This window comes from Quercus robur, chromosome 8 (assembly GCF_932294415.1).
Source record: "Quercus robur chromosome 8, dhQueRobu3.1, whole genome shotgun sequence".
Lineage (NCBI taxonomy): Eukaryota > Viridiplantae > Streptophyta > Magnoliopsida > Fagales > Fagaceae > Quercus > Quercus robur.
This window is the reverse complement of record NC_065541.1, coordinates 8,738,136-8,764,424: the sequence shown is the minus strand read 5'-3', so window position 1 is coordinate 8,764,424 and position 26,289 is coordinate 8,738,136. Positions and strand designations below refer to the sequence as shown.

The 26,289-nt window shown below is 35.5% G+C and overlaps 2 protein-coding genes across 7 annotated transcripts; both read left to right on the top strand.

Moving 5' to 3' along the window:
- The first annotated feature begins 1,143 nt into the window (after positions 1-1,143).
- On the top strand, positions 1,144-9,817 carry LOC126694457 (pseudouridine-5'-phosphate glycosidase-like). 6 transcript variants are annotated; one of them, XR_007645773.1, is made up of 13 exons: positions 1,144-1,444; positions 2,572-2,683; positions 2,807-3,573; positions 3,670-3,760; positions 3,932-4,330; positions 4,586-5,302; positions 5,404-5,496; positions 6,090-6,354; positions 7,162-7,221; positions 7,350-7,410; positions 8,152-8,258; positions 8,359-8,436; positions 9,547-9,817. XR_007645773.1 is itself a non-coding variant. In XM_050390725.1 (8 exons), the coding sequence occupies exons 4-8, from the start codon at positions 7,204-7,206 to the stop codon at positions 9,775-9,777; spliced, it is 495 nt and encodes a 164-aa protein (XP_050246682.1). In that variant the 5' UTR covers positions 4,929-5,302; positions 5,404-5,496; positions 6,084-6,354; positions 7,162-7,203; the 3' UTR covers positions 9,778-9,817. The 6 variants fall into 6 exon arrangements, 2 of the variants coding, with proteins under 2 accessions (XP_050246682.1, XP_050246683.1); XR_007645774.1 differs by having other exon boundaries at positions 6,084-6,354; positions 9,550-9,817; XR_007645772.1 differs by having other exon boundaries at positions 6,084-6,354.
- Positions 9,818-12,024: 2,207 nt separating this feature from the next.
- On the top strand, positions 12,025-16,729 carry LOC126694456 (lysine--tRNA ligase-like). The gene is made up of 9 exons (XM_050390724.1): positions 12,025-12,391; positions 13,014-13,314; positions 13,392-13,595; positions 13,732-13,877; positions 14,083-14,205; positions 14,341-14,901; positions 15,062-15,187; positions 15,299-15,581; positions 16,346-16,729. Exons 6-9 carry the CDS (start codon positions 14,794-14,796, stop codon positions 16,372-16,374), a joined length of 546 nt encoding a protein of 181 aa, XP_050246681.1. The 5' UTR covers positions 12,025-12,391; positions 13,014-13,314; positions 13,392-13,595; positions 13,732-13,877; positions 14,083-14,205; positions 14,341-14,793; the 3' UTR covers positions 16,375-16,729.
- The last annotated feature ends 9,560 nt before the right edge of the window (positions 16,730-26,289 follow it).

Genomic DNA, 26,289 nt, shown 5'->3' with positions numbered 1-26,289 from the left:
ATAATTTTTAGTCAATTACTCTAAATCTAAAAGGCATGGACACAGGACACGACAAGTTATGAAAAATTAGAGGACAACAAGGTGGGAATACAACAATAAATTACTTATCTTTAAGAATAAAGTTTTCAAATAAAAAATAAATATCAATGTCTTTAAAAAGATATCTAAAACCAAAGATAAATTTTTTCCCCTCCCAACGAAGGATAGGCATACATGAGGACAAGCCAATGGTTTTGGAGTGTCATCCTTTTTAACCAAAATTCAAGAGTGATTAAATTGGTCTATAAAAGGACAGTAAAGAATGGCTTTCAAAGTACTAGTTTTGGATACAATATGAAGAAAAGATGCCTAAAAGATTTTGTATGTGACGGTGAAACCAATATGACATTTCAAATTCTCATAATTATAAAAAGAGAGAGCAAAGAGACAGACAAAAAGATACTTAAACATAAAGGAAAGTTAGGCAAACGACAAATTTGAGATACCCAAATTCTAAAACCAGAATAAGGGGATGATGATGCAAACTAATTTAACAACTCAATCTTAAAAAAGACAGACCCAATTTGAGTTTGAATTACAAGAAAAGAAAAAAAAAATTATTTACTACAACAGAAAAGACAGAACATTAAAAAAAATAATAAAAAAAAACAAAAAAAGAAAACCTTAGAACTCAAAACTCAGATACAAACCTGGAGGCATATTTCACAGGTGGTGTTGCCCTTCTCGTTACACCACCTCTGTATACAATCCCTGTGTGCTAACTGAAAACAAGAAAACAAAAGAAAGATGAAATTTTGTTGTGGAAAACAAATTGAAAAGCAAGATTAAAACACAAAAGTCTAAAGATGAATCTACGAAAATATATAAAAAATCTTACTTGGCAGATTACTAAAATAGCCCTTGTAGATGTTATAGAATGATTTTCGTTGCTAAATAACTGTAATATGCTAAGTATTTTGTTAGTTGTCCTGTTTCGAAAGTATTTGTAATAATAGCATCTCGAGTTTCTTAAACTCGAGATTCAATTAAAAATCGAGTCTTAACAAGTTTTTCAGTTGCTGACATGGCGAAAGTTTCCACTTGTATAGCGAGTTTATAAAACTCGATTTCCAAAATCGAGTTTATAAAACTCGATTTCCAAAATCGAGTTTTATAAACTCGCTTTCGCTTTAACGCTTTTTGCCCTTCCCACTTAAAACAATCTACAGAGACCCGTTCAAAATCTCTCAATCTCAGACACCGCTCTCTCAAACTCTCTCAAACTCTTCCCCTCACTGTGAAAATTTCAAAATCAACTCACTCTCAGACACTCCGCTCTCTCAAACTCGCCGTGCCGAAGGTGCTGCTCCCATTGACAGTCAGCGACCGAAACTCAGTTTTGCTTCCATTGACAGTCAGGCACTCAAAGTCAGTACTGCTCCCATTGAACCACCGTGCGCCTAAGGTACTCTCTCTTTCTCCAACTTCAATGTTAGGTTTTGGGATTTCATGATTTTTCCTATTTCGTTTTTCAATTTCGGATCTTTCTGGGTTTTGGTGGTACATATCATTTCAGTGAATGCATGTATATTATTCTGTTTGGTTGTTTGGGAAATTAAATTTTTTTAACTGATTGAGCATTTGATTGGGTTTCATTAGTGTAAAAAGTGTTAATATCTGGATTACATTGATATTTAATCTAGTTTGTAGGGGTTTCATTTGATTTGTTTGTGGTTTTTGTTTGATTTGTTTGTGGGTTTTGTTTCATGGTATTTTCACTGATTTGTTTTGGGTTTGTTTTAATTTTCTGTATGTATTTTCGTTTGTGGGTTTGTAAAGCAAATTATGGGTTTGATGAAATGCTTCTATGAACGGTGTATGAGTTGTGAAGTAATAAGTGAGAATATTCATTTGAAAAAAATGAGAACTTACACCAGAACATATGTATTTGAGCGTGGACAGGGTTTTGGGGTTGTGCCCCATTTGGTTTAGCCATGGGAATAAGGAATGAGTCATTGTTTGGTTTCCATAGATTGATATCTGTCAATCTTTATCATTCTAAACAGAAAGAGACCAAAGAAAACAAAGAAATCATTGATAAAACTCAATTTCTAATAGTTCAATGGGTTAAGTGTAATGAAGATAATAGTTTAGTGTGAAAAAGTGTAATTTGCTCTTGTTTTTATAGGCTTATTGATGTTAATTCAAGAGCTAAAGTAGCTTCCTCATTCCTTTCTTCATATTGTTAGGAATAAACCACTTCTTTTGATAGTATATATCAATTTCGATGTTGAGAGCTTCAATTTGTCCATCATCATTGTGAAAATTAACTTTAGCTATAATGCTCTTATAGTTAATTTAAACTAGATGATGTCCCGTGCGATATACAGACTATTTTACAATTTCACTTGAACGTGTTACATGACAAAAAATTCTCTTAATGCTCTTATAGTAGTTTGAAAAAATTCTCTTATAGTAGTTTGCTTAATTGGGGTAGGTTGCGAACTTACTTTTTTTGAAGAAAATTCTATTTTACAGTAGCACTCATTTGCCCCTACACTATTAATGATCTCACAGTTGCACTGTTTGCAGTATGGAGCCTCGGATTGATGAGGAGCTAGAGGTCTTGGACCCCGGTCCGCGTCAGAGGTCATTGTTGACATGACAGCCATATCATCGATCAGAGGCCATTTGGAATGGCGAGGTGAAATTTCTAGTTCTAACAACTGCTTTAATATTTACGTTGTCTTTGACTGTTAGTTAGCAAGTTCTTTCAATGTTGTATTTTTAGTTCTAACAACCGCTATAATTTTGATCGATTTTGTAGGACTCGGGCCCACTTACGTGTCGTGGTCGCACTAAGGAGATGAAAAACGTTCAGATGGAAGATAATCGAATCATTGACATTATCAAATTGCTAAGGCTAGAAGGATTGTTTAGAGCCCCTTCAAGAGAGATAGATAATTGCCTAATATCGGCCCTAGTTGAGCGATGGCGGCCGGAGACTCATACTTTCCATCTTCCACATGGTGAGATGTCAATCACCCTACAAGATGTGGAGGTAATTTTCAGACTTCCTATAGACGGTGACGTCTTGGTTGGGCCGACTGCTGTGGTGGATGATGGGGGTTGGAGGCAACTGTGTACGGAGTTGCTTGGTTTTACTCCACCGAATGACAATAAAACTTTGGTGGGGCAAAGTATTCTCATCAGTCGACTTGTTGAGGCCGTTGCAACGCCATTGCCTTATGACGCAACGGAGATGCAGATACACCGGTATGCCCGGTGCTATATTTTAGCGCTAATAGGGGATAAACTTTTCATGGACAAGTCAAGAGATAGGGTGCATCTGATGTTCCTGGACTTCATGCGTAACCTTCGTGATCCGCCACAGTATAGTTGGGGTAGTGGTTCCCTGGCCTGGTTATACAGGGAGTTGTGTCGGGCAAGCGAGAAAGGGGCATCGCAGATTGGTGGGGCGTGCACCTTGATCCAGTATTGGGCATGGGCAAGGTTGCCATTCTTGTGCCCGAGGATAGAGCCCCCACCTGGATGTGATTATGGCCCATGGCCATATGCTCCACTTGCATTTAAGTAAGTCTTTTCCTGATACCAAGTGTGTTCTGCAATGTACTCTTCTTAGTAACTAAATTGTATTATCGTTCTTATGTTATTTGCTCGTAATTGTAGGTGGGTGCGGGTGCCAAGCCCGAAGAGTAGGCCATCCGGCATGGCCTTGGTTCACTATCGCGAGCTATTAGTTACAATGCAGCCAGAGCAGGTAATAATAATCAAAAAATCTATTTGGTTATGATAATTTTCGTTAATAACATGATTGCTTCATCCTTTAACATATCTTTTGTTATAATTTTTAGTTTTACCCTTTATCTATGTATTATCCCTTGTTTCACATTTGAAGATGCTATGATAATTGTTTTTTTTTCTATCGTAGATTGTGTGGCAGCCATACGAGGCACACTTCGGCCACCTTCCTGAGTTCTGTGTTGTAGGGAGGGATACGTAGACAGCAAGGGTGCCGCTTGTGTGTTTTTGCATAGTAGAGAGACACCACCCAGACCGTGTCCTTCGACAGTTTGGCTTGGCACAGGAGCGGCCTGACGATGTTGTCTACAATGATAGGCTGCATAAAATCGACTTACGTGGGAAGGTGGAAAAGAATTGGAGGGAGGAGCATGGACCGTATATCATTTCATGGGAAATGAGACGACAACAACTTTGTCATGCACCTCCTCAGATTGGTGAGATGCCCCGCAATCATGCCTATTACGTCTGGTACCGTCCGGTCACTCGAAAGTATGTCGACCGCAACAGCGCTAAATTAGATATAATGGTAATGTGTTCTAATTACATTTGATTGCCTACTTCGTTTTACTTGAGTACATGTATGAACATAGAATCAATTTCTATGAATTTCTCAGCAAATTTGGTTTGATTTGACTGACATGTAATGAAATAGTTTTTGATACATATAGTATTCTAATAGAACTGTTAGTTTTGAGTAGATTCATAAGTATTATATTATTCATTCATTAATTGATACATAAATGTCTCAAGTCTAATTGTACTGGTTCTTTCTCCGTTTCAGATTCAAAGCCATTTAGCACTGTTGGCGATGCTTCCTGAAGGCAGCCAAGCTCACAACCATGTCCTGCGTGTCCTAAATAATGTGGCTGGCCTTGGTGGTGGTCCTGCAGTAAATGAGCATGCAAACAATGGGGATGAGACTGAACTAGCAGTTACTGCAACCCCAAGCACAAGTGCAGCACCCATAAGTACACCGACCCGTGGTCATCGTGCTACTACAAGCCCAAGCACAAGTGCAGCTAGGGGTTGTCTTCGGCCTGCTACAGCAACCCCAAGCACAAGTGCAGTCAGGGGCCGTGGTCGGCGTGCAACAACCCCTCGGGTTGTAACTAGTCTTGACATGCCTCCACCCATCCCGCAGGCATCTCCTCAGCCCGATGTCCCTTCACCCAGCCCACCTTCGCAGCCCAATTTCGATGTCAGTATTGACCAAAATGTGACCCCTCCTATACTCCCCGAGACACCCTCATACCCACACACCGGCTCTAGTGCACCCACTCCTGGCCTCTACATAGAGCAGGATTACCCACCTACCGCATCCTCATCTGACCCTCTAGGACCTCCGGTTGGGATTCACATTGTACAACCACATACTGATGTATCGGATGAGCATCCCCCTCATCAGCCCTCACCCCCACGAGGTAGACCGCAACGCACTAGAAGAGCACCCACTTGTGGGACAGGTGGACACAAAATAGGACACCGAGGCAGCTCTATGGTATGATAACTTTAATTTGAATGGAATAATATATTTTATACTTCACTTTATTCTAACCATTATATCGAATATTGATTGCATGCATCTAATGGAATTTGCAGCATGATGATGACCCTAAGGTTGATGCCCCGCAGCCTCCTCCCCCGCCCAAACATTACACGAGGGCTAAAAAACACAAAATTGGTGAACCTTGAGTAAGTGCTAAAGTCATGGAATTGGACCATAATATTGACTTCTCAATATGCATTACTGCGTTCTTTACAAGTTTGATTGTTTTGTGCAGTTTTGCTTGCTGCAAAAAAAAATTCTACATAAAGATATATTTTAGTTGATGAAATGACATAAACAAAAAGATAGATATTTCTTCTTTTTTATTTATTTATTTTGTAAAAATTTAACTATAAAATGAAAGATCTTCGGCAATGTACAACAACAAATTTTTTGTTCCTGAAGTTGGTCTTGTACAAGTGTCTTTGTTTATGCCATCCTCAAAAGTTGAGGTTGTGGGCCCTTCTGCAGCTTATCAACTGTAATAAAGCTTGCTGGATGACATATGAGTAATTCTTGTTTGGGAAAAAAGTGTCCCTATATACTCCAAAATGCATACCTACATTTATAGTCCCAATACATGTGTACAAGAAATTACTGCTGTTCTACCTATATCTGCAGCAGCGAAGTTGTTGTTCCCTTTTTTTAGAGTAATATTTCTTGTATAAAAATAAATTAGGCAAGGATTTCTGTCATGTGTGCTTGATTTACTTCCTTTATTTTGTTGTTTCAGACAAAGTTATAGACTGCCACAAAACTGAAAAAGATTCTTCAAGATTCAAAGGAAACTGTGGTGGAATCTGATGTAAGGGGTAAAATGCAGCCACTGAAAGAGCAGCTGACAAATACAATGAATCATCTCGATACCATCTTTGAGACTCATGTGAATGGTGGGAAGGAGGAAGGGTTCATTCATGGGGAGTTTATGCCTGTTGGGGCTGATGGGAGGATTGTGCTTTCCTTTAATTTGCTTACTCTAACCCACATGATTGGGTTTATGATTGGTATGAATCTTGGCTTTTGACTCTTTTGTTATTTGTATTGTGATTTCCTATATTTTGCTCAATTCAAATTCACATGATTGTGTTTATGATTGGTATGGATATTGGGTTTTGACTCTTTTAACTCAAAGTTGTCTGTATTGTGATTTTCTGTAATTTGTTCTATTCAAATTCACATGGTTGTGTTTATGATTGGTATGAATCTTGGCCTTTGACTGTTTTAATTCAATGTTCTACATATATTTATGGGATTTGAACCTTGAATGTCGTTGTTAGAAGCATCAAGAGGTCATTGTTGAAAGTTATATTGTTAAAATGGTATTCTTTTCCAATGAGCTCTAGTTCAATTGACACTTCCTTCTTCTTAAGAATGGGTGAAGGGCCTGAAGGCTGAGGTTTTGGGTTTGAAAATTCATTGGCTGTGTCTAAGTTACCAAATTATGACTTTTTGTTTTTAGGGTTTTATGTTAGAGACATGTTAAAGTTGTTTCATTTGGTAATTTAGTTGATTGAATAAAAAAAAACATTTGTAACACAAAACATGAAGGTAGCAAACATTTATAAAAAAAATTCTTATACAATTTTTTGTGCTTTCCTTTAATTTGTTGAAAGTTTAATATGACATATAGGCCATATGGGAAAGTTCCTGTAATGAAATATTTTCAAAGGATTTTTTGTGTTATATTGTATAAATTAGTAATATAGTATAACTTTGACATAAGTAATTTCTTATTTGTCATTATGATTTTTCTTTTTTTGTCTTTTCATTTTTTTTCCTGCTGATTTTACGTGTATTTCTTCTCTTTTTAGGTGGCTTCCAGAGGGAATGGTGCAACTACTGTCTTTGCTTCAATGTTCTTTGCTTCTAAGGTGACTACTTTATTTTTAGTTTTTGCACTGCCTTCTGGTTTTGCTTATGCAAGTGTACTATGGACATCTTTACAGTTCTGGTGTCCTTAATGTAGGTTTTGATAATATTTTAATGTTCAACTCATCAGGTTGGCATCCCTGTATTCGTCACTGGGGGGATTGGAGGAGTACATAGACATGGCGAGCACAGTAAGTTTACCTCTATGAATATCATGATGTTAGAAATAGGTGGTGTGCATAGACACCTCCTTTGTGTAAGACTCTGTATATGCTGTTTTGGTCTTTGGAATCTTGGGGCCATCTTTTATGGATGGTCTTGCTTGTTTTTTCCTGAAATTTCATTGCACCAAATCCATTTATGTTTAGGGTTTTGTTTAATCAACAACTAAGTCATCTAATCTGTATGTTGTTGAGTTTATGTCCATTTGATGGTCTGATTTGGAGTATGGAATAGGAAAAGAACAGGCATGTTTGTAATGGTATTGGAATCTCTCATTCAGAATTATCTGTTCTGCAATTTAATATATATGCAGTTACCAGTTTATCTTACCACTTATTCTCTAGAGGTAGATTTCATTTTTATTTTGCATTTTGCGTTTGCAAAAAATAAAATAAAAGAGAATGAACTTTTCCCCCCAACAAACATAAGAGAATAGACCTATGATGGAAAGATGTGAATACCTTGTTCTCTTCCAACAATGGATTGTGAGATGGCGTTGCATTATTGAGTCATGGTAATGATATTTCTAGTACCTATTAATTATTCAAGTTAATAAACTTACATACAAATTATACAAGTTGCTAAATGAATTTTCAAGAATGAGCTAGTTGTTCCAAAAAATTTCAAGTTCTTTTTTGATTGATTGGAATTTAATAATCTGTGAATTAATATTGATGGCGGGATGCATATTCATTATTGTTCCTTTGCAGCGATGGACATATCATCTGATCTTACCGAGCTTGGAAGGACCCCAGTAGCAGTTGTCTCTGCTGGTGTCAAATCAATATTAGATATTCCCAGGACCCTGGAATATTTGGTCTTTATTATATTTATGAGTAACAGAGATTCAGATTATGACTTATAAATTATTGTTTAAAAAAAAAAAATTAATCTTACATTTATCTCTGTCATTACAGGGAACACAGGGAGTTTGCGTTGCTGCCTACAAAACCAATGAGTTTCCAGCATTTTTTACGGAAACAAGTGGCTGCAAGGTATTGATGTTGAACTCTATTTCAGTATGTTTCTTAGAGTTACATCGATCTTTATTCAATAAGCAAAATTTTTTTATTTAAAAACTTTTTGAGTCCACAAAATTTGCCCAGGTCATTGTTGTCTCAACTCTGAACTATAATTTCCAAAATTTCTTTATGGCCGTTAGAATTTGACATTGGACCCATTCATGTGGTGTTGTGTTCTGGGCCTTCTAGCACATGAACAGCTCAACCTCTTTGATATGTAGTAGCAAAGGGATTACATTTATATACATCCCTTGCCTTTTCATGTTGTTAGGATCTTTAGATCATTGGCTAATTCCAGGACAATTTTCCATGTACTTTTTTTATCAATCGATTTGTATTTCAATACTTGAAATGAGGTGTATTTTGTATTGGGTTCAAGAGGGTTCAAGCTGAAGTTAAAAGTGCATACCAAAGAATTTCGGTTGAACAAAAATTGGAGGGTCAGCCAAACCTGTCTGGCAAAATCAGTTTTTGAAAATCTGTTGGAAGAGCAAATTTGTCTTACACTTTACAAAGTGTCAAGCAAAAATGCCTGAACCTGAGAGAAATTAGTTACAAATTTCTCTGCTGTTCTAGCCCTTTGCCCATCTATATAACCCTCACTTCAACTAAATTTGTAGCTTGAATACCATATTGAAGAGCTATATAGAGACCAAAATCCCTAGAGCTAAAACCTTCTCATTCTCTCTATCTTCTCCCTCTGAAATTGCCAAATCCTATGAGAGGTGATTAAATCCTTCACACCTATTATCAGCTGAGTATTGTATGTGTTGTTTGGAGCCCTGGAGTAATTCCATAAATCCAAGGAGACTTGGTTGCTTGCAGTTGGCAGCTCAGCTTGCGAATCTAGTAGCTAGATTGAATATACTTGTGCTTTTCCGGCAAACAAAAATTCAAAGCAGTTATGATTTGGGAAAGAAAAAACAATTGTTAAGTTTTCTTACCTTACGTGTTTTGGACATGTAATAGCCTTATCATGCAATTTTGTAGAATGTGCTAATACGTTTGTGTTAGTTATGCTCTTAAGCATTTGACATTTTAAGGTCGGTAACTTTTCTTTGCTAATGGTTTTATCTTGCACAGAAGAAGAGAATGGAGAAACCCAATCTGGACGAATTGTACCACGTATTTACCAGTCGTGCAGTCAAATTCATCGACTACGGCATGATGGGTGATGGTTCCAAGTCTGAAAGCTGGAAAGAATTCAAGACAAGTTGTTTAGGGAATTTCGCGAAGAATTTGGTGAGGAAGAGCCTGGGCGAAGGTGTAATGTTCCCTCCAAATCAACTACTTCCTCTTTTTATTGTAGGTTAAAGCTTAGTCATTGCTTTTCTTATTCTTTTTTATTGCAATATTACTGCGACTTTTTTGATTACAATATTATAATACAACAACTGTGGAATTTAACCGATGCATGATCTTGTATACAAGAAATACAAATTGTGCAATTTGGATAAGTATCATGTATTAATTAATTATATTGCAGTGACCTTTATTTCGAAGCATACAATATATAGGCAAAGGAGAGTGATTGACCATTATATACATATTACTAATAGATTTGTAAAAAAAAATTAAAAATAAAAAATAAATTGCCACAGATTGAGAAAAATGGAACAATTATTATTATTTTTTTTGATAAGTAAGAAAGATATATATTAAAAGCTACCTCATGAAAACACAAGGTAGAACAGAGAATACAGAGAAGGAAACAAACAAAAAAGAGAGAAGAAAAATAAAAAAAGAAGAAAACAAACGGAGACAACAAAGAGCATATTAATTACAGAGAAGAGAACTAAGGAACATAGGGATAGAATCACTAGAGCTGAGTCCCCAAGCCCTAGACCAATAAAAAAGAGAGCCACTAAAATAAGCGAGCAACTGGTTATCGGACTTGTCTCTATCCTCAAAAGTACACCAATTACGCTCCCTCCAAATACACCACAATAGGCACACCGGAACTAGAAAAAAATGGAACAATTATTACTAAAGAATAGACTAACTTTTACGGGTAAAAACCTAAAACGCGGGGGTTTTATTTATTTAAATTTTTTTCCTTTAAAGATAAAATTGTAAAATCATGGAGAAAATTGCTTCTAAATAATAGGCAAAATTTTAGGAATAAAAATACCGGGTAATCTTGATAAAAACGTTTTTTTTTTTCCTCTTCTCTTTAAAGTTATAATTATAAAATCATAGCCAAAATGGCTTCTAAATAATAGGCAAACTTTTAGGAATAAAATTACCTAAACATGGGTTTTTAAATTTTTATTTTTTTGCTTGAAATTGTAAAAAAATTATCAAAGCAACGTTCAAGGATCACAATTGATTAACTGAAACAATATAAGTAATGCATTTATTTTTCACCAAAACTCTATTGGATATTGTTATCCTTAAACATAGCAATTTATCCTTAACAATATTGCACAATCCAAAATCCTGAATCTCAACCGTGGAACATAATAAGGAAAGTTAAAAAAGAAATGTAAAACAAAAAGATAATTTAGGATTCTAAAATCCTAAAACATGAAATTTTTTATTTTATTTTTTATAATGGGAAACTGTGCTGGTTAGTAGGCCATTAGTAGAGAATCTGAAATCCTAAAATTTAGGATTCGTTTGTGGCTTGAATTGTAAAAAAAAAAAAAAAAAATACAAAAATACTACAAAATTTTAGTCTTCCAGATATTGTATCTTAGGTGTTATTCCTTAGGTTATTTTCTTAAAATTCAGTCATGTGGTTACTTAAATCAAATATACTACCCTCTGACCACGCGCTCATGAGCGTGCTCAGAGGCTCTTAAATTTTTTTTGGGTAAAAGTTAATAATATGCATAAATTATAATTTGGGATTAATATATTTTCAAATCACAAAAAAAAACCTAGGGGTGTGATGAGTGTTAAGTGTTTGTGGTAAAATAATTTTTTCTTCACACCCTGAGGTTTTTTTTTGTTCATTGGAAAATATATTAATCCCAAGTTTTTTTATTTTTTGCATATTATTAACTTTTACCGAAAAAAATAGAAGAGCTCACGCGCGTGCTCAGAGGCTAGTTTGAATTATACCACAGTTCATTAGTGGTGATTAATTTCATTTTGTTAAGAATGTAAAATCACTGATAGCGTGCGACATCTATAATGTAATCTTTTATGACAAATAAAATTTATCTTCTTCTTATTGAAGTTTTAAAATTTATGCTCTACTCTTACTTAAGTTAGACTCTTTTTATCCCCTTTCATCTCTGCGTAGAGAATATTGTACCTCTGTATGGGCTTATGTGCAGTACAACTTCCTAGATGAGCGACTTGTCAATTGATTGGATTAGAGGATGTTTTTAATTTTGTTATCTTCATTTGTGTACGAGATCACTAACATAATTGGTGTATGTGCTAGAGTGGCTATTGCTTATTACTTTCTTGGTAACATAATTTTTATCCCATACTTATTGCATTATTATGTAATAACTAAATTATTTTGATTTTTCTTATTTCATGGAAGACCTATTGCATAAATTTGTTTTAAGCTTTATTCCTTTAACTTCCCAAATGCAGGTCCTTTATGGGCTAGAATCTGCAGGTCTATTATGGGCTGGACTATGCAGGTCCTTTAAATTTTATCAAATTTTTCCTGGTCAATGCATCTTCTGGCTCTCATGCATACGGTGCTGAAGCAAATGCATCTTCTGCATCGAATGTTGACGAGCTTCATCAAGAAATCTCAGTTCGTTCAGCAGTAGTCATAATTCCATTGATTATTGTGTGGACACACACACACATATTCCTTGGAGTATTTTCAAGAAAATCCAAAGAGGAGGTACAAGAGAAGAAGATGTTGCTGGAAAAGCTACAAGTCAGAATGAATGAAGCAGAAGCAAAGGCCAAGAAGCTTAAAGTGTCATTCGAGAATCTTCTCAAAAATAAACCCGAGGTTTATTATTTGGAAAAACTTAATATTTGTTTAACGATAGTTATTTGGAAACATAAACAGAAAGAATAAAGAAAACATAAAGAACGAATAAAAAAATAATATTTAAATCAAATGGTAAAATAATATAAGTTTTGATATTTGGTGGATTGTAAATTGGTATGTTAAAATTGATAAAGCAGGAATTGAACTGAAATTGTAAATGCCGAAATATTTAGCAGTCTTCACAAGTACGCTCTAATGGTTTAGTCCTAAAATCAGCACTTGTATTAAAGGTTTAATGTTCAATTTAATCATTACCCGTGATAGTGGCTGCATGATTTGAACTCAGAATACTATGATAATTTGTCATGGATAAAACTATTAGAGGTGATTATGTTGGACATTATAGCAAGTGGCGTTTATCATATAGTTAACTCAAAGAACCTGCAATCCATAATATTGGGACACGTTTGTGTAGTTGGGATAACACTCTATTACAGTCCGTATACGTTATATTTGTGTATTTATTGATATTGTCATACTGCCTTTAGAATTGTGTTGCTTTATTGGGTTTTGGTATGATTTATGTTATGAGGTTGGAGATTGTAAATATTGTTTATTCGTTTTCATTTTTGTTCTGCAGGGAGTAATTTCAAAATAAATGTGAACAAGTTGACATCTGCTGGGTGTAGAGTGAAAATATGGATTGTAGATTGGTTTGCCCAGCTAACCAATAAGATGGGAGGTCAGTTGAAGAAAATTGATGTTGTTGGGCGCTACCTCATTCAGATTTGGAAGGCCGTTGGGATGGATATTGATGGAGGGAAGGTGGAGTTTCTGCGGTCGTCGAACGAGATAAACCGAATCAAGCTCATGAGTACTAGCCTCTTGTGATGGATATAGCACAAAGGAATACGGTTTCAAGGATAAAAACATGAATTATGGTATGATGATTATTATTATTACTTTAATATGCTGGTGATGTAGTCGTCATTTTTACTTCTATTATATTTTGCTACAGGTGTGGTCACATTATGGGTCGAAGTGATGAGGACGAGTTCACTGCAGCACAAATTTTCTACCCACGCATGCAATGTGCTTATGTGTGGTCTTTATTTGTTTTGCTTACTGGTAATTTACAAACATGTTAACCAGTTTACAACAAGGTCAGGAGAAGATGTCGAAAAGTGATCCACTATGTTCAACTTTTATGGAAGATGACGAGGTAGGGTGCATGTATAGGGGTATCAAATTGCCATATAGGGGGTTACATAGTGTTTTCTTTATTAGTTGCGCATAGCATAATGATACTGGATTATAAACTAGGTTAACCTTAGATTTAGTTTGCCTTCATGTTGTAGGCAAAAGTAAATTTGAAGATAAAGAGAGCATACTGTCCTCCAGATATTGTGGAAGGGAATCCATGCTTGGAGTATGTGAAGTACCTCATTTTACCTTGGTTTAAAAAGTTTGTAGTAGAGCGCAGTGCAAAGAATGGTGGTGACAAGTAAGTCATAAGGATTTTATTATGAAAGCTTTACTTATTTTATTTAGTTAATGGTACGACATCTGCCTTTTCACATGCATGTCAACCCTTGCATCTTGTTCAAAGTCCGTGCTCCTTAAGAATTGACCTATAGTTGCTTGCGCTATTTTTCCAAAATCATTTTCTATTGGGAATAGTAACTCAGATTGTTTTCTTGCAATGTAAGTTTTCTCTACAATCCAAGAGCTTCGAAAGCTTTGAAGAATTGGTTGCTTACTATGAAAGTGAAAAGCTACATCGAGCTGATATTAAACCAGCCTTGGCAAAGGCTTTCAATAAAATACTAGAGGTATGTTGATTCCTTTTATCCATTTAGCTCTAATTAATGCCTCTTAGGTAGATTGATTCCCCATCACTTTGGGGAGTCATGCCACTACTTTACACATTCTGGATAAATGATGTTGGACTTCTGCACATTTTGTAGACACAGATATCACTGTTATATCAAACCTCTTGAAGCATTGGAAGGTGAAGAGTCCAGGAAAAGAAGGCAGACCGCTTCTTCATCATGCAGGGCTTGTTCAAGCTTTATCAGATCATGTTCTGCTTTTTCCTACTTTCAATTTCCCATCGTCTGATTGAGCTCTAACATATTATTATGGAAGAAAAATTACTGTATAATTGGAATTATTTATAATAAAAACAAAATATGAAATGTAAAAACCTTGTTAGTATACCACATAGATTCTCCAATGACACTTTAAGCTTGTTGGCCTTTGCTTCTGCTTCATTCATTCTGACTTGTAGCTTTTCTAGCAACATCTTCTCTTGTACCTCCTCTGTGGATTTTCTAGAAAATACTCCAAGGAATATGTGTGTGTGTCCACACAATAATCAATGGAATTATGACTACTGCTGAACGAACTGAGATTTCTTGATGAAGCTTGTCAACATTCGATGCAGAAGATGCATTTGCTTCAGCACCGTATGCATGAGCGCCAGAACATGCATCGACCAGGGAAAAATTGATAAAGACATAAATAAGGTAAGTTGGATTTACATTTGATATCCATCTAAAGTGTGAACCTCCTTCAAATTCAGGATCCTTCGCTGAAAAGCAAGTGCTTTTCCCATTTCATAATCTCAAACAAGAACTTGCTTCTCAATATCACCCTGGTGTTTTATTTTATTGTCTTTAATGCTAGGAAACTCGTTATCGACAACGCTATTTAGATTTGATGTTGAATATGGAGGTTCGACAAATTTTTGAGACAAGAACTCGGATCATTAAATATATTCGGCACTTTCTTCACAATCTTGATTTCTTGGAGGTTAGTTGTTTGTCTTGATTTTTTATTTATTCAATTCATTCAAGTGGTTTCTACATATGGCACTCGACTTTACTTTCTTTTCATTACCGTCAATGTTCTTTTCACTGTCAGGTTGAAACACCAATGATGAATACAATTGCTGGTGGAGCAGCTGCCCGTCCGTTTATGACCCATCACAATGACCTGAACATGAAGCTATTCATGCGCATTGCGGCTGAGCTCTATCTGAAGCAGCTTGTTGTTGATGGATTGGACCGTGTTTATGAGATTGGAAAGCAGTTTAGAAATGAGGGCATCGATTTGACACATAATCCTGAGTTCACCACCTGTGAGTTCTATATGGCTTATGCTGACTACAATGACTTGATGGAACTCACCGAGACAATGTTGAGTGGTAAGGGTCAGGTTTAATACACTGCCTGTAATTGTAAATCTGTGCAAGTTTATGTTAGATTTATTTGAATTGGTCACCAATGTGCTTTAGCTCAACTGGCGTCTCCTAACCTTGCAAGTGCTAGGTGCATGTGTAATTCTGATAGGTGCATGTGTAATTCTGATTTAATTTATTTGAATTAATCTGATTGAGAATGTTCAAATTACAAGATACCCTAATGTTAATTTGTCCAGTACACTGTGTGGTATATGCATTTTGTTACAATCAGTGTATAGTTCAATTTCTATTTATAATTCTAGCTCAATTCATATGGCTAGATTTTATTTTAAGACTTCTGTTTTATCTCTTTAGACTTTGTGTTCAACCATGTGAACTAGTCTCTTATTCATGAAATATTCTTTTACTTAAAAAAATATATATAAATATATATATATATATATACATATATTAAGGCAAAGCCCACTGTACCTCGTAAACCTTACAACTGATATAGTCAAGCCTGATAGGAGTTTTTCCATTGTTTCTATAGCGTTGAGAGTGGTATTTATTGGTTAAGATTGTGCAATGAAGTTCTAGAATCCTACGATAGAAGGGCTATATCCTGAAAATGTAAAGGCTAATGGTGACTTTGAGACCATTTTATTGCCAGAAAAATAATATCAGCATCAATTGTTCTTATTCAATTTTGAACTATTTCAATATTTTCATTCTTTTACACAGAACTGTATGTTGCAGCCCGCTAGTGATTAATTTTTATTTTTCAGGCAACATGACAGGCTGTCCAAGGTCATGAGTGCTTTTGCCTACAAAGAAAAGGTTCCTTCACATTTAACAGGAGAATGTTAGAGTCTCCCTCATTTTGTCTCTTGGAGTAGGCCAGCATATTGAAGCTCAAGCAACAGACATGATTAACTCTAGTAGGTGTTCTAGATCTCCGCAACCGCAGAGTGTCCTCTTTTTGTTCAATTTAAGGAAATTGAGGCAATTATAAAACAAAAGTATCTGCTTCAAAAGATTGTATTTTTGAATATTTGATACCAGCCTTGTTACCATGCTGAAGGTGTCATTATTTTTAATGTTTTGTTTATAGAATCTTTATTAGTCAGGAAGAATGATGTTGAATGAAACAAAACAGATTACTACCTCGATGGCATGAAGCAAAGCCAACAGATGTGGTTGGTTTTTTCTCAATAGAATCTTTAGAATGTATCATTATTCAGGAATTAATATAATGGAAAAAAAAAAAGTTTGAGATGAAGACCCAAATGCCCATCCCCATCCCACTTTTTGGTTAAGTGTTTTTCATTTTTCCTCAACATTCTCCTACGCAAAAGTGGTTTCTTTACGAAAATTTGTGTTATGCTTTCCGTATACAATGTCCAGTTTGGAGCTCCTTTATATAGTGAGTGGTGGCCCTTGCTAAATAAAGAAATTCCCTTATGTTTCTCTGAGTATTAAAGTCATGGACCATTTATGGTTGTAATTGATTTCATTTTACGTGATTTGTTTACTTTGTTTCTCAAATAGGAGAGACTAACTTTTTTTTCACTCAACAACTTAAAATCCAAATATTTATTAAGAATATTAGTAATCCACAAGCCATCCGCAAAATTTGGTAGCTAACCCAAAAAAGAGGGTCACAACAATTAGTTACAGTTCAACTATTCTCTACCATCGCAGCTTAGCAATTACATCTTTTGCTTAATCTAGCCTTGAATCAAATTGACATTTGCTCCTCTCCAGCTCGCCATCCGTCATCATATTATTATTAACACAGACGCAGCAACATCATATCATTAGAGGCATGACATCAATTGAGCACATTTACATCCAAAGCATTGCATCCAATCATTCATTATATATAGAGAAACAAGTCATCATGTCAAAAGATGTATGTTCATATTTATATGCATGACTTACCTTTACTTACCACATTGTTGAGTTTAGCACCTATGCATTGATGCATGTTCATGTGATTATGCATGTTCATATTGTTCATCACACCCACAAACCCTAATCCTCAATCTAACAATCAAAGCATGTAAAAAAATGTAATACTATATATATTAAATTTAAGCCTAAACATGTCAAAACTAAGTTAAACAAACCTTAAAGAAGTGAAAAAAAATTCTCACCAGGAACTCGAGTCTATAAGACTCGAGTTCTACTGAGGAACTCGAGTCTTTAAGACTCGAGAACCAAAGAGCATCACTGCTCTGTTTACTCAGAGAGCTCTGGAGGGTTACTCTGTTTTTTACATTGGAACTCGAGTTTCATAGACTCGAGTTCCAGTGGAAATTTTTTTTTTTTTTTGGTTTTGCTCTGTTTACTCAGAGAGGTCCAAGAGGGTTGCTCTGTTTTGCTCTGTTTTTTCCAGTGGAACTCGAGTTTCATAGACTCGAGTTCCACTGGAAATTTTTTTTTCTTGGTTTTGCTCTGTTTACTCAGAGAGGTCCAATAAGGTTGCTCTGTTTTTTCCAGTGGAACTCGAGTTTCATAGACTCGAGTTCCACTGGAAAATTTTTTTTCTTGGTTTTGCTCTGTTTACTCAGAGAGGACCAAGAGGGTTGCTCTGTTTTGCTCTGTTTTTTCCAGTAGAACTCGAGTTTCATAGACTCGAGTTCTATGGAATTTTTTTTTTTTTTTTGTTCTGCTCTGTTTTCCTCTGCTCATTCCAGGAATCATTCACTGTGGAATTTTTTTTTTCTTTTTTCCTGGTCATGCAGACAAACCAGAAACTAAAACGTGTGCATGCACCTACTGAGAAACAGAGATAGACAAACTGCAAATATAATCCATAAACACTCATTCAGAGGCAAAGAAGTTGAGAATGTAAATACACGTACATTACATCAAAACGCGTTTATTGTATGCACGAAACTATAGAAACTTTTACGCTCTCTGTATAAACATGGTTTTACAATGCAAAATGCAGTTACATCGCAGGAAAAGGCATTCTCAATATCAACATTCTAAACATGCCCAACCACGCTTAATTTGCAGTTCTAACCATACTACTCAAATCACAATCTTCATAGACATATATTGAATAGAGATTTACAAGTACATTCAACAAAAACCAAAAAGTTCACATAGAGCCAATACAACGTAGTCACTTTTCCTAACATCGGCTGTCCGCACAACAAAAACATCGTCCTTGGAAGCATGCTTGAAAAACGTAGAGTAATCACATTAGGAGAGAAGATAATAAACATTAGGTCAACATGGAATGAACAACAAATATTTAACCGATGCATAAGTATTTGCCATCTACCTACCTACTGTGGAACATGACCGCTTGTGGAAGCGCCACGAGACTGCGGACATTTTCTGCGGTTATGCCCGGAAGCATGACACAGTCCACATGTCTGCTTGGGCTGACTCTCTATCAAATCTGCATCCTCCCTCCGCCATCCCGGTTCTCGATCCTTATTCCTCACTCCATCCATCTCATTCCTTATTCTCGACTTCACTGGTCGACCTTTGGCCTGCAACAATGCTGGATTAGGCAACCACTTTGGCCCTATGGGATCCCTCCACAATGACTGCGACTTAGGAACCACAAATGCATGCTCATAAGTGTTAATGGCATTGTTTAAACCATAACACAGGTGAATAAATGTGGTCGAATCAATATGTAAATAGTCACATACTCTAATTGCATGTGAACATGGGATCCCTATGTTTTGCCATTTCCCACAACTGCATGTTCTTTCCTGTAACCGAACTTCATAACTGTGGTTTCCCCCTCCTGCACTACACGTGTTGAGTTGGGTAACTATTTGAAATATCAGCTCTTTATTGCTAAATGGCTTAAGGTAATGTTTCTCAGATTTACTCTTATTCTCATCCCACTTGGAGAAGGCATATTTACTCCATTTCTTACCCTCTGAGAACTCAAAAAGGTATTCTTTGCGACGGTCGTGGAAATATTGAACAAGTTTGTTCCAAGTGAACTCAACCAACGCGGCAATAGGAAGGCCCCGTGCACCTTTCAATACACCATTGAAGCACTCTGATATATTGGTTGTCATTGCCCCAAAACGTCTCCCACCATCATGTGACTGGGTCCACATATCCACAGACTCGCCCATTAGGTATGTGTATGGAAGATAATCTTGATTCTTTTCCTTGCCATCCTTCCCCGTCAACTTCTTCTTATTTCTAATGGCCTCAATTTCCGCCTGCTTAATGGTGTCCATTATGGTATAAAATTTCACTGCCTGACTAGCATATCCGGCTTTCAACGCCGCTGACTTTAGAGTTGAGTTCTGAAAATGTGTGTTAAAGTTGCTAGCAACATGTCGAAGGCAATATCTATGAAATACCAGTGCTCTTCCATCATCCCTTCTAGGCCAGTTTGCAATGGCGTTTTTGATACCGAGATGTCGGTCAGAAATTATGCAAATGCCTTCGTTAGGTATCACGCGGCCAATCGCATCTCTGAGGCATTGTAAAAACTATCTCCAACTAGACCTTGACTCAGAATCCACAATAGCAAAGGCAAGAGGGAATACCTTGTTGTTAGTGTCGGTTGCCATTGCAACCAACAACTTTCCCTGATATTTACCATACAGATGGGTCCCATCAATACTGATAACCGGCTTGCAATATTTGAATCCATCAATGCTTGGACCGAAAGACCAAAACACATAATTCAAAAATACTGTGTCATCTTCACCGGTGGATGTGGTACGATAGAACACCTAGGTAGTTGGATCCTGATCAATATATGCCATTAGCAACTTTTGCAACCTTTGATAAGACTCTTCCCAATTCCCAAACATCTTCCCAATCGCCTGTTGTTTCGCATCCCACACCTTGTAGTAAGAAGGCTTTTATCCCTCATATTTCGACTCTATCATAGATCTGAGATGCTTAATTGGGGTAGTGTGATCCTCACATTACTTCTTAAGGATATCATCTGCAATAAATTTACAACTCATCATTCTACCATCATTTCGCACCCCAGTCCGTATACACGTGTGAGGACCCTTGTACACAGTGACCATCCATAGATTATGGAACTTGGGCTTCATGACTACGCAGACATACCACGTGCATGACTCATCAACGCATTTCGCACAAAGTTTTGTCGTGGTTGACCTACTGATCATAAAATGTTTGTTTTCCTTTAGGGCACACTTTGTTAATACGCGTTGCACCTCCATTTTATTGGCAAAAGTCAAGCCTTTGCACAAATTCATCCCCTCTCTCCAACTAGACACAAATGGTGTCTCAATATGTGAAGGATCAACCAAATTTTCCCAAGTATTTTCAGAAAATGACAAGGCAGGTGGTGAGTACACAGGGATTGTGTCTGTAATGTTTTGGACACTAAGAACATTGTATGCATCAGGTTGACTACCGTCCAATGTCTCATCGTCATCAATGTCCCTCTCAAAGTCCCTAAAGTCCCCTTGTTCAATCCTGTCTTCAATCTCATCTCTATCGCCAAAATCTTCACTGTTAATGGCAATATTTTCATCAACATAGTCATCATCATCATCCTCTTCCTCGTCCTCATCATCATAATCATCATCATTCTCATCCTCATCCTCATCATCATCATCATCGGCATGAACATCATCATGCTTTACATGTGTAAAATACTCATATTGAGCATCTGGAACTATAACTTGTAAACTTGTTTGTGTTTGTTGGATTTCCTCAATACCAACTTCTGCACGTGGCTCCAACTGTATGTACAACTCAATGTTAGTTACTTCAGGTATTCTCTCCAACTTGTCAAACATGATCTTCACATGTTTGTCTGCTTCTATCGCCGTGTACTTGTAATTAATCCAGTGCTTCAGGATTTCATTTGGCATGCGATAAGTAATGTGTATGTTGTGCACAGCAGGGTTCTCACACAACTCTTCCATAACCATCATTTTCAATTCGTCAAGGGTCTTCAACCTACGATCAATTTGGGTATAATAGGTCTTTATACCCGGCCCTTCAAATGGCAATCCCTTGTTCGCATTGGCATTCTTCAACGGACCACCGTGGTATATGATTATATCAATTTCAGGCATTGTGAACCTGTTACAGTCAAGTTACTATGTTAGTTAACAAACATTTTCAAGTTCCCTGATCTAAAAGAAACTTTTTAGTAGGTTTTTAACTTTCTAATAAAAAGATGCGGCCGAGAAACTTTTATAAGTTGCTTTTCATCATACATACAAAATGAACATTTTTTCGTGCCATTTCTTAGTGTAGTACGACTATATTTAACAATTGGACATATACAAATCCATCTATCCTTCCTATATACAAGAGGCTAATTACAGCAGCATGGTATGATAGGTAAACACATGTAAAGCAAAAGATAATTGCAAACGCAATTTTTTTTAACACATACAAAATTGCAAAAGATAATGGGGGACTAAATAATTGCAAAAGATATATCATATAATTTTGTAACACAAGCACAGCCACATTTTTTGGTAACACATACAAACCACCCCCCCCCCCCCCCAAACAAAAAAAAAATCGAGACCTTTTCAGTATTTCCAACATATTTCATGCTTAAGACATTAGTATCAACTGAAATCCCAATCAACTATTTTATTAGATTCCAAGACTACCTTTAATAACCACATCAGAGTGGACCTTTTAGCCTAATGAACACACGATACACACTCATTACAAATTAAATCTACTTCAACATTGTGACTGTTCTCAACAAAAGCCCCTTCAAAAATGAATAAGAGAACCTCTGCTATTCTGTACAGACCACTTTCATAATGATTCCATGAAAAGTCGTTACAAGATTAAAGTCCATAATATTTTGTTCACACATACATATCTATATTAACCTGTACTAACCTATATAACCTATACACAACTAACCTATACACATCTATACACATCTAACCTATATTAACCGGTACTAACCTATACACATCTATATTAACCTATACACATCTAAACGCAATCTGCTACACCACTATAAAAAGTGTTAGGGACTTTAAAGGTTTCACTGGGAAAAAAAAAAATGTAAACGTCCACATGATTTACCTATAACAAAATCAATGGTTCTTAAGTTTGCATCTTGTATAGAGGCAGACAATTCCTAAATAAAGGAACTGTCATGTTCTAGTGCTACGTTTACCATTTACTAAACTGAAAAGGGGCATCTCAAGCAGTTAAAATTACATTAATGTCTCTAGCACCATGTCAGAAAGCAAAATGAAGGAAATATTAGGCAGCCCTTAAAGTACTTCTTAGTCACTACACAAATAATCCTCTCCAGGTTCTTTTTTTACTATATTCTGAGATGTTCACAATTTCCAGGCATGGCAAACAACACAGTCAACTCCAAAGCAAGACTTACATCCTAGCATCCACACCTAAATCCCCTGAGATATCTGCATACTCATGTCCTGCTAGTCTTTTGTACGCATTATTTCAAGAAGAAGTTTTGTAACTTCAACAGTTACTATAACCATGTGCCCATTTTCTTTGTCTTTTAACAATAAATTCAAACAATCCACTAGCTCCTTCAAGATAAAGTGGTGACTCCACAATCAAGCAACACTCCACATCTCAGATAACAAGGGAAACGTACATTGCTATGAATCTTTCATAAAATTTTCTAACCTACAAGAATTTGGTGAATCTAATTCAAGAAAGATTCATTCTCTTTAAAATTGGCAGATTTGATCAAGAAGAATTAATGCAGCGAAACACCTCAAAAAGAATAAAGTCAATGAGAACAGAATTTTTTTATTTCACCAAAATGGCTAATGCAAAAACATATTTTTATCAAGATGGTTAAGATTAATCACATGAATTAGTAATAAATCAAAGAAAATATAACAAATAATATATAGCTCAAATGACATGCAAGCCAATAAAAACATGGAATTGAAATCAACAACAAAAAGATACTACAAGAAGAACATCTTATATTAGGAAAAAACATGGAGTCATTGGAAAACCCATAAAGTCATTGGGAAGTTCTCTTAGTGGCAAAACCCATACACAACTAATACCCAACTACAATAACAATCAAATCAAAAAACCCATACCTGAAATATGAAATTGTTGAGAGGGAAGAGCAGTGAGAGAGGCAATGTGGTGAGTGAGAGTGAGAGGTGTGAGAGTTAGTGAGGCTGAGTGTATGGGTGAGAGTTGAGGATGCTCTGTTTTTGGGTGAGAGTTTGAAGATACTGAGTGTGGACTGAATAATATAGTCCCAGGAACACGTTAGTAATATACTGCTATCTGTTTTTGAGTGTGGACAGAACGGGTTAGTAAAATAGTTCCACCAGAACTCGAGTCTTATAGACTCGAGTTCTGTTCAAAATTTATTTAGAACAATGTTTGGATAAGTAAATCTCGAGTCTTATAGACTCGGTTTGTGCCAGGCAAAACTCGAGTCTATAAGACTCGAGATCTGTTGAAATTATTATTATTCCTCTAATTTAATCTCGAGTCTTATAGACTCGGTTTGTGCCAAGCAAAACTCGAGTCTTAAAGACTCGAGATCTGCGTGGCAATTTTTGCCACCTCAGCAGTTCAAAACAAATGGAAAGCGATTTTATAAGACTCGGTTTTTAAGTTGAATCTCGAGTTTCAAAAATTCGAGATGTTAGTTTTCTTAAATGTTTGAAAACGTGCCTAACTTACTATTTTGAATGGCTGAAGAAATCTGATATGCACAATACCTCATTATAGAATAGTATCAACACAGTGAGCACACAAAACAATGGAAAATTTGGAAATCAGAAATTATAGTGTGAAAACCCTAAATGTGAGAAGAAGAGTCAGATCAATTAGTACACAGCAAATGAAGAATGTGAAACGACGGCATATTTTCGTAAGTAAGTACCTGGAGAAAACGATGGCATATTTTCGTAAGGTAATGTCCAATGTTAAGATCGCATCACCGTTTCTTTTTATTCTTTCTTCTCTGTCTCTGTCTCTGTCTTTCTTTGTTTTTTTTGTTTTTTGTTTTTGCCTGCAATTGCAACGCTTAATTGTCATTGACTAATTTTCTTGGGCATCGTTTTTCCACCACTCTTCTAGCATTTTTTTTTTAATAAAAATTTCATGAAAAATGGTTGACTATCAATGTCTCTCTTAACTTTTTTATTGGGTCTCATAAAGAAAGGTTTATGGGTGAACAAACTAATGTTCGCTACTCTTCTAGCTTGAGTGTGTGTGTATGTATGTGCGTTTTTTTGAGTAAATTTCATGAGAAATGAATGATTGACTATTCAATGTCTCTCTTAACTTTTTTTTTATTGGGTCTCATAAAAAAAAGTTTATTGGGTAATCTAATAGGTGTGGGCATGGCTTAAGATAATTTAGACGTAAGCTTGTATAAAAAAAATATTGAATTCTAACAAAAATGTTAAGTATATTAATTTCATGTGTATATAAGTTAACAAATGTGTATATATATATATATATATATAATTGTGGTAATCCGAAAATGGTATAACAGTAATAGTATTGTCTAATATTGAAATATTTCATTTCCCTCACTAAACCAAAATGACTTTGGGTACAAGATTGACAAACTCAATATCTATTTATGTTTTCGTAGGATTTAATATTTCTTATTTGCTTTTTGAAAGTTATGATTTGAAAAAAAAAATTTAAAAGATAAATCTCTATATTTATTTGGATTATTTTAGTCAAATTTCAAGTTTACTAATTTAATATATTTATCTATATTTTAAATAATTATTGAATTAATTATGAATGTTATCACGGTTTAATCCCAGTCTGATCTCAAAAATCTTGAACATCTCTCTTTTTTGATTTTTTGAATAGTTCAAATTTCAAAATCATGATCATATTCTCAATTATGTTTACAATCCACCATGGCCAGTGATTTTTTTCCTTCCAAAAAAGTTGAATCTCTTTGCTGGCATTAGGGATGATCATCTTGGTGTAGCCCAACTCCTTCGCTTTGATTATTGCCTCTCTCACTTCACTACTACAAGTTTGGCCACTGCCCCTGGCCTCCTTCCTTGGTACATTTTCTTGGTGTAGCCCAATTAACTTCACTTTATGAGAGAGAGAGAGAGAGAAGAGTTAAATTTTTTGTCCATCTACCGCTCCTTCCTCATGATTTTAGTGAAGAGCTTAGATCCCTAAAATTCTTAATATAATTCTATCATATAGTTTTTGACATCATATCTATCAATTTAAAAATAAGTAAATATGATTTTACTATGTTTTTTATATTTAATAGTTCAACTATTATCTTTTGACGTTTCCAACAAAAACGTTTATATATGGTTCAAATCTCTCTGTCTCATTGTATCTATTGCCAAATGTCTTTGTATCTTGCTACCAAAGATTTTATAATTCAAATGATACATCCTAATGGAAACATCTATAATTTAAATCCCCACACCTCCAATTACTGAATTATAAAAAAATCCTATAATTAAAAAAATATTTAAACAAATATTGACTATTATGGTTTTGGCATTCATTCAGAAAGAAGATTACATGAAATGATTGGATAATGGGTAATGCAAAAGTAAATGATGGAAGTTGAAATTTATTTTTCTTTTTAAGTAAAAGCCATAGGGTTTTTTTTTTTTTTAACCCCAATATTCAAGTATTTGTTTTTTTAGAACCAAGATTCAAATCAGGTTGAATGTTCTTTAAGGGTCAAATATTTTTATCGACTCAAAAAGAAATACCAATGATTTGACTTTCCAAAAAAAAAAAAAAAAAA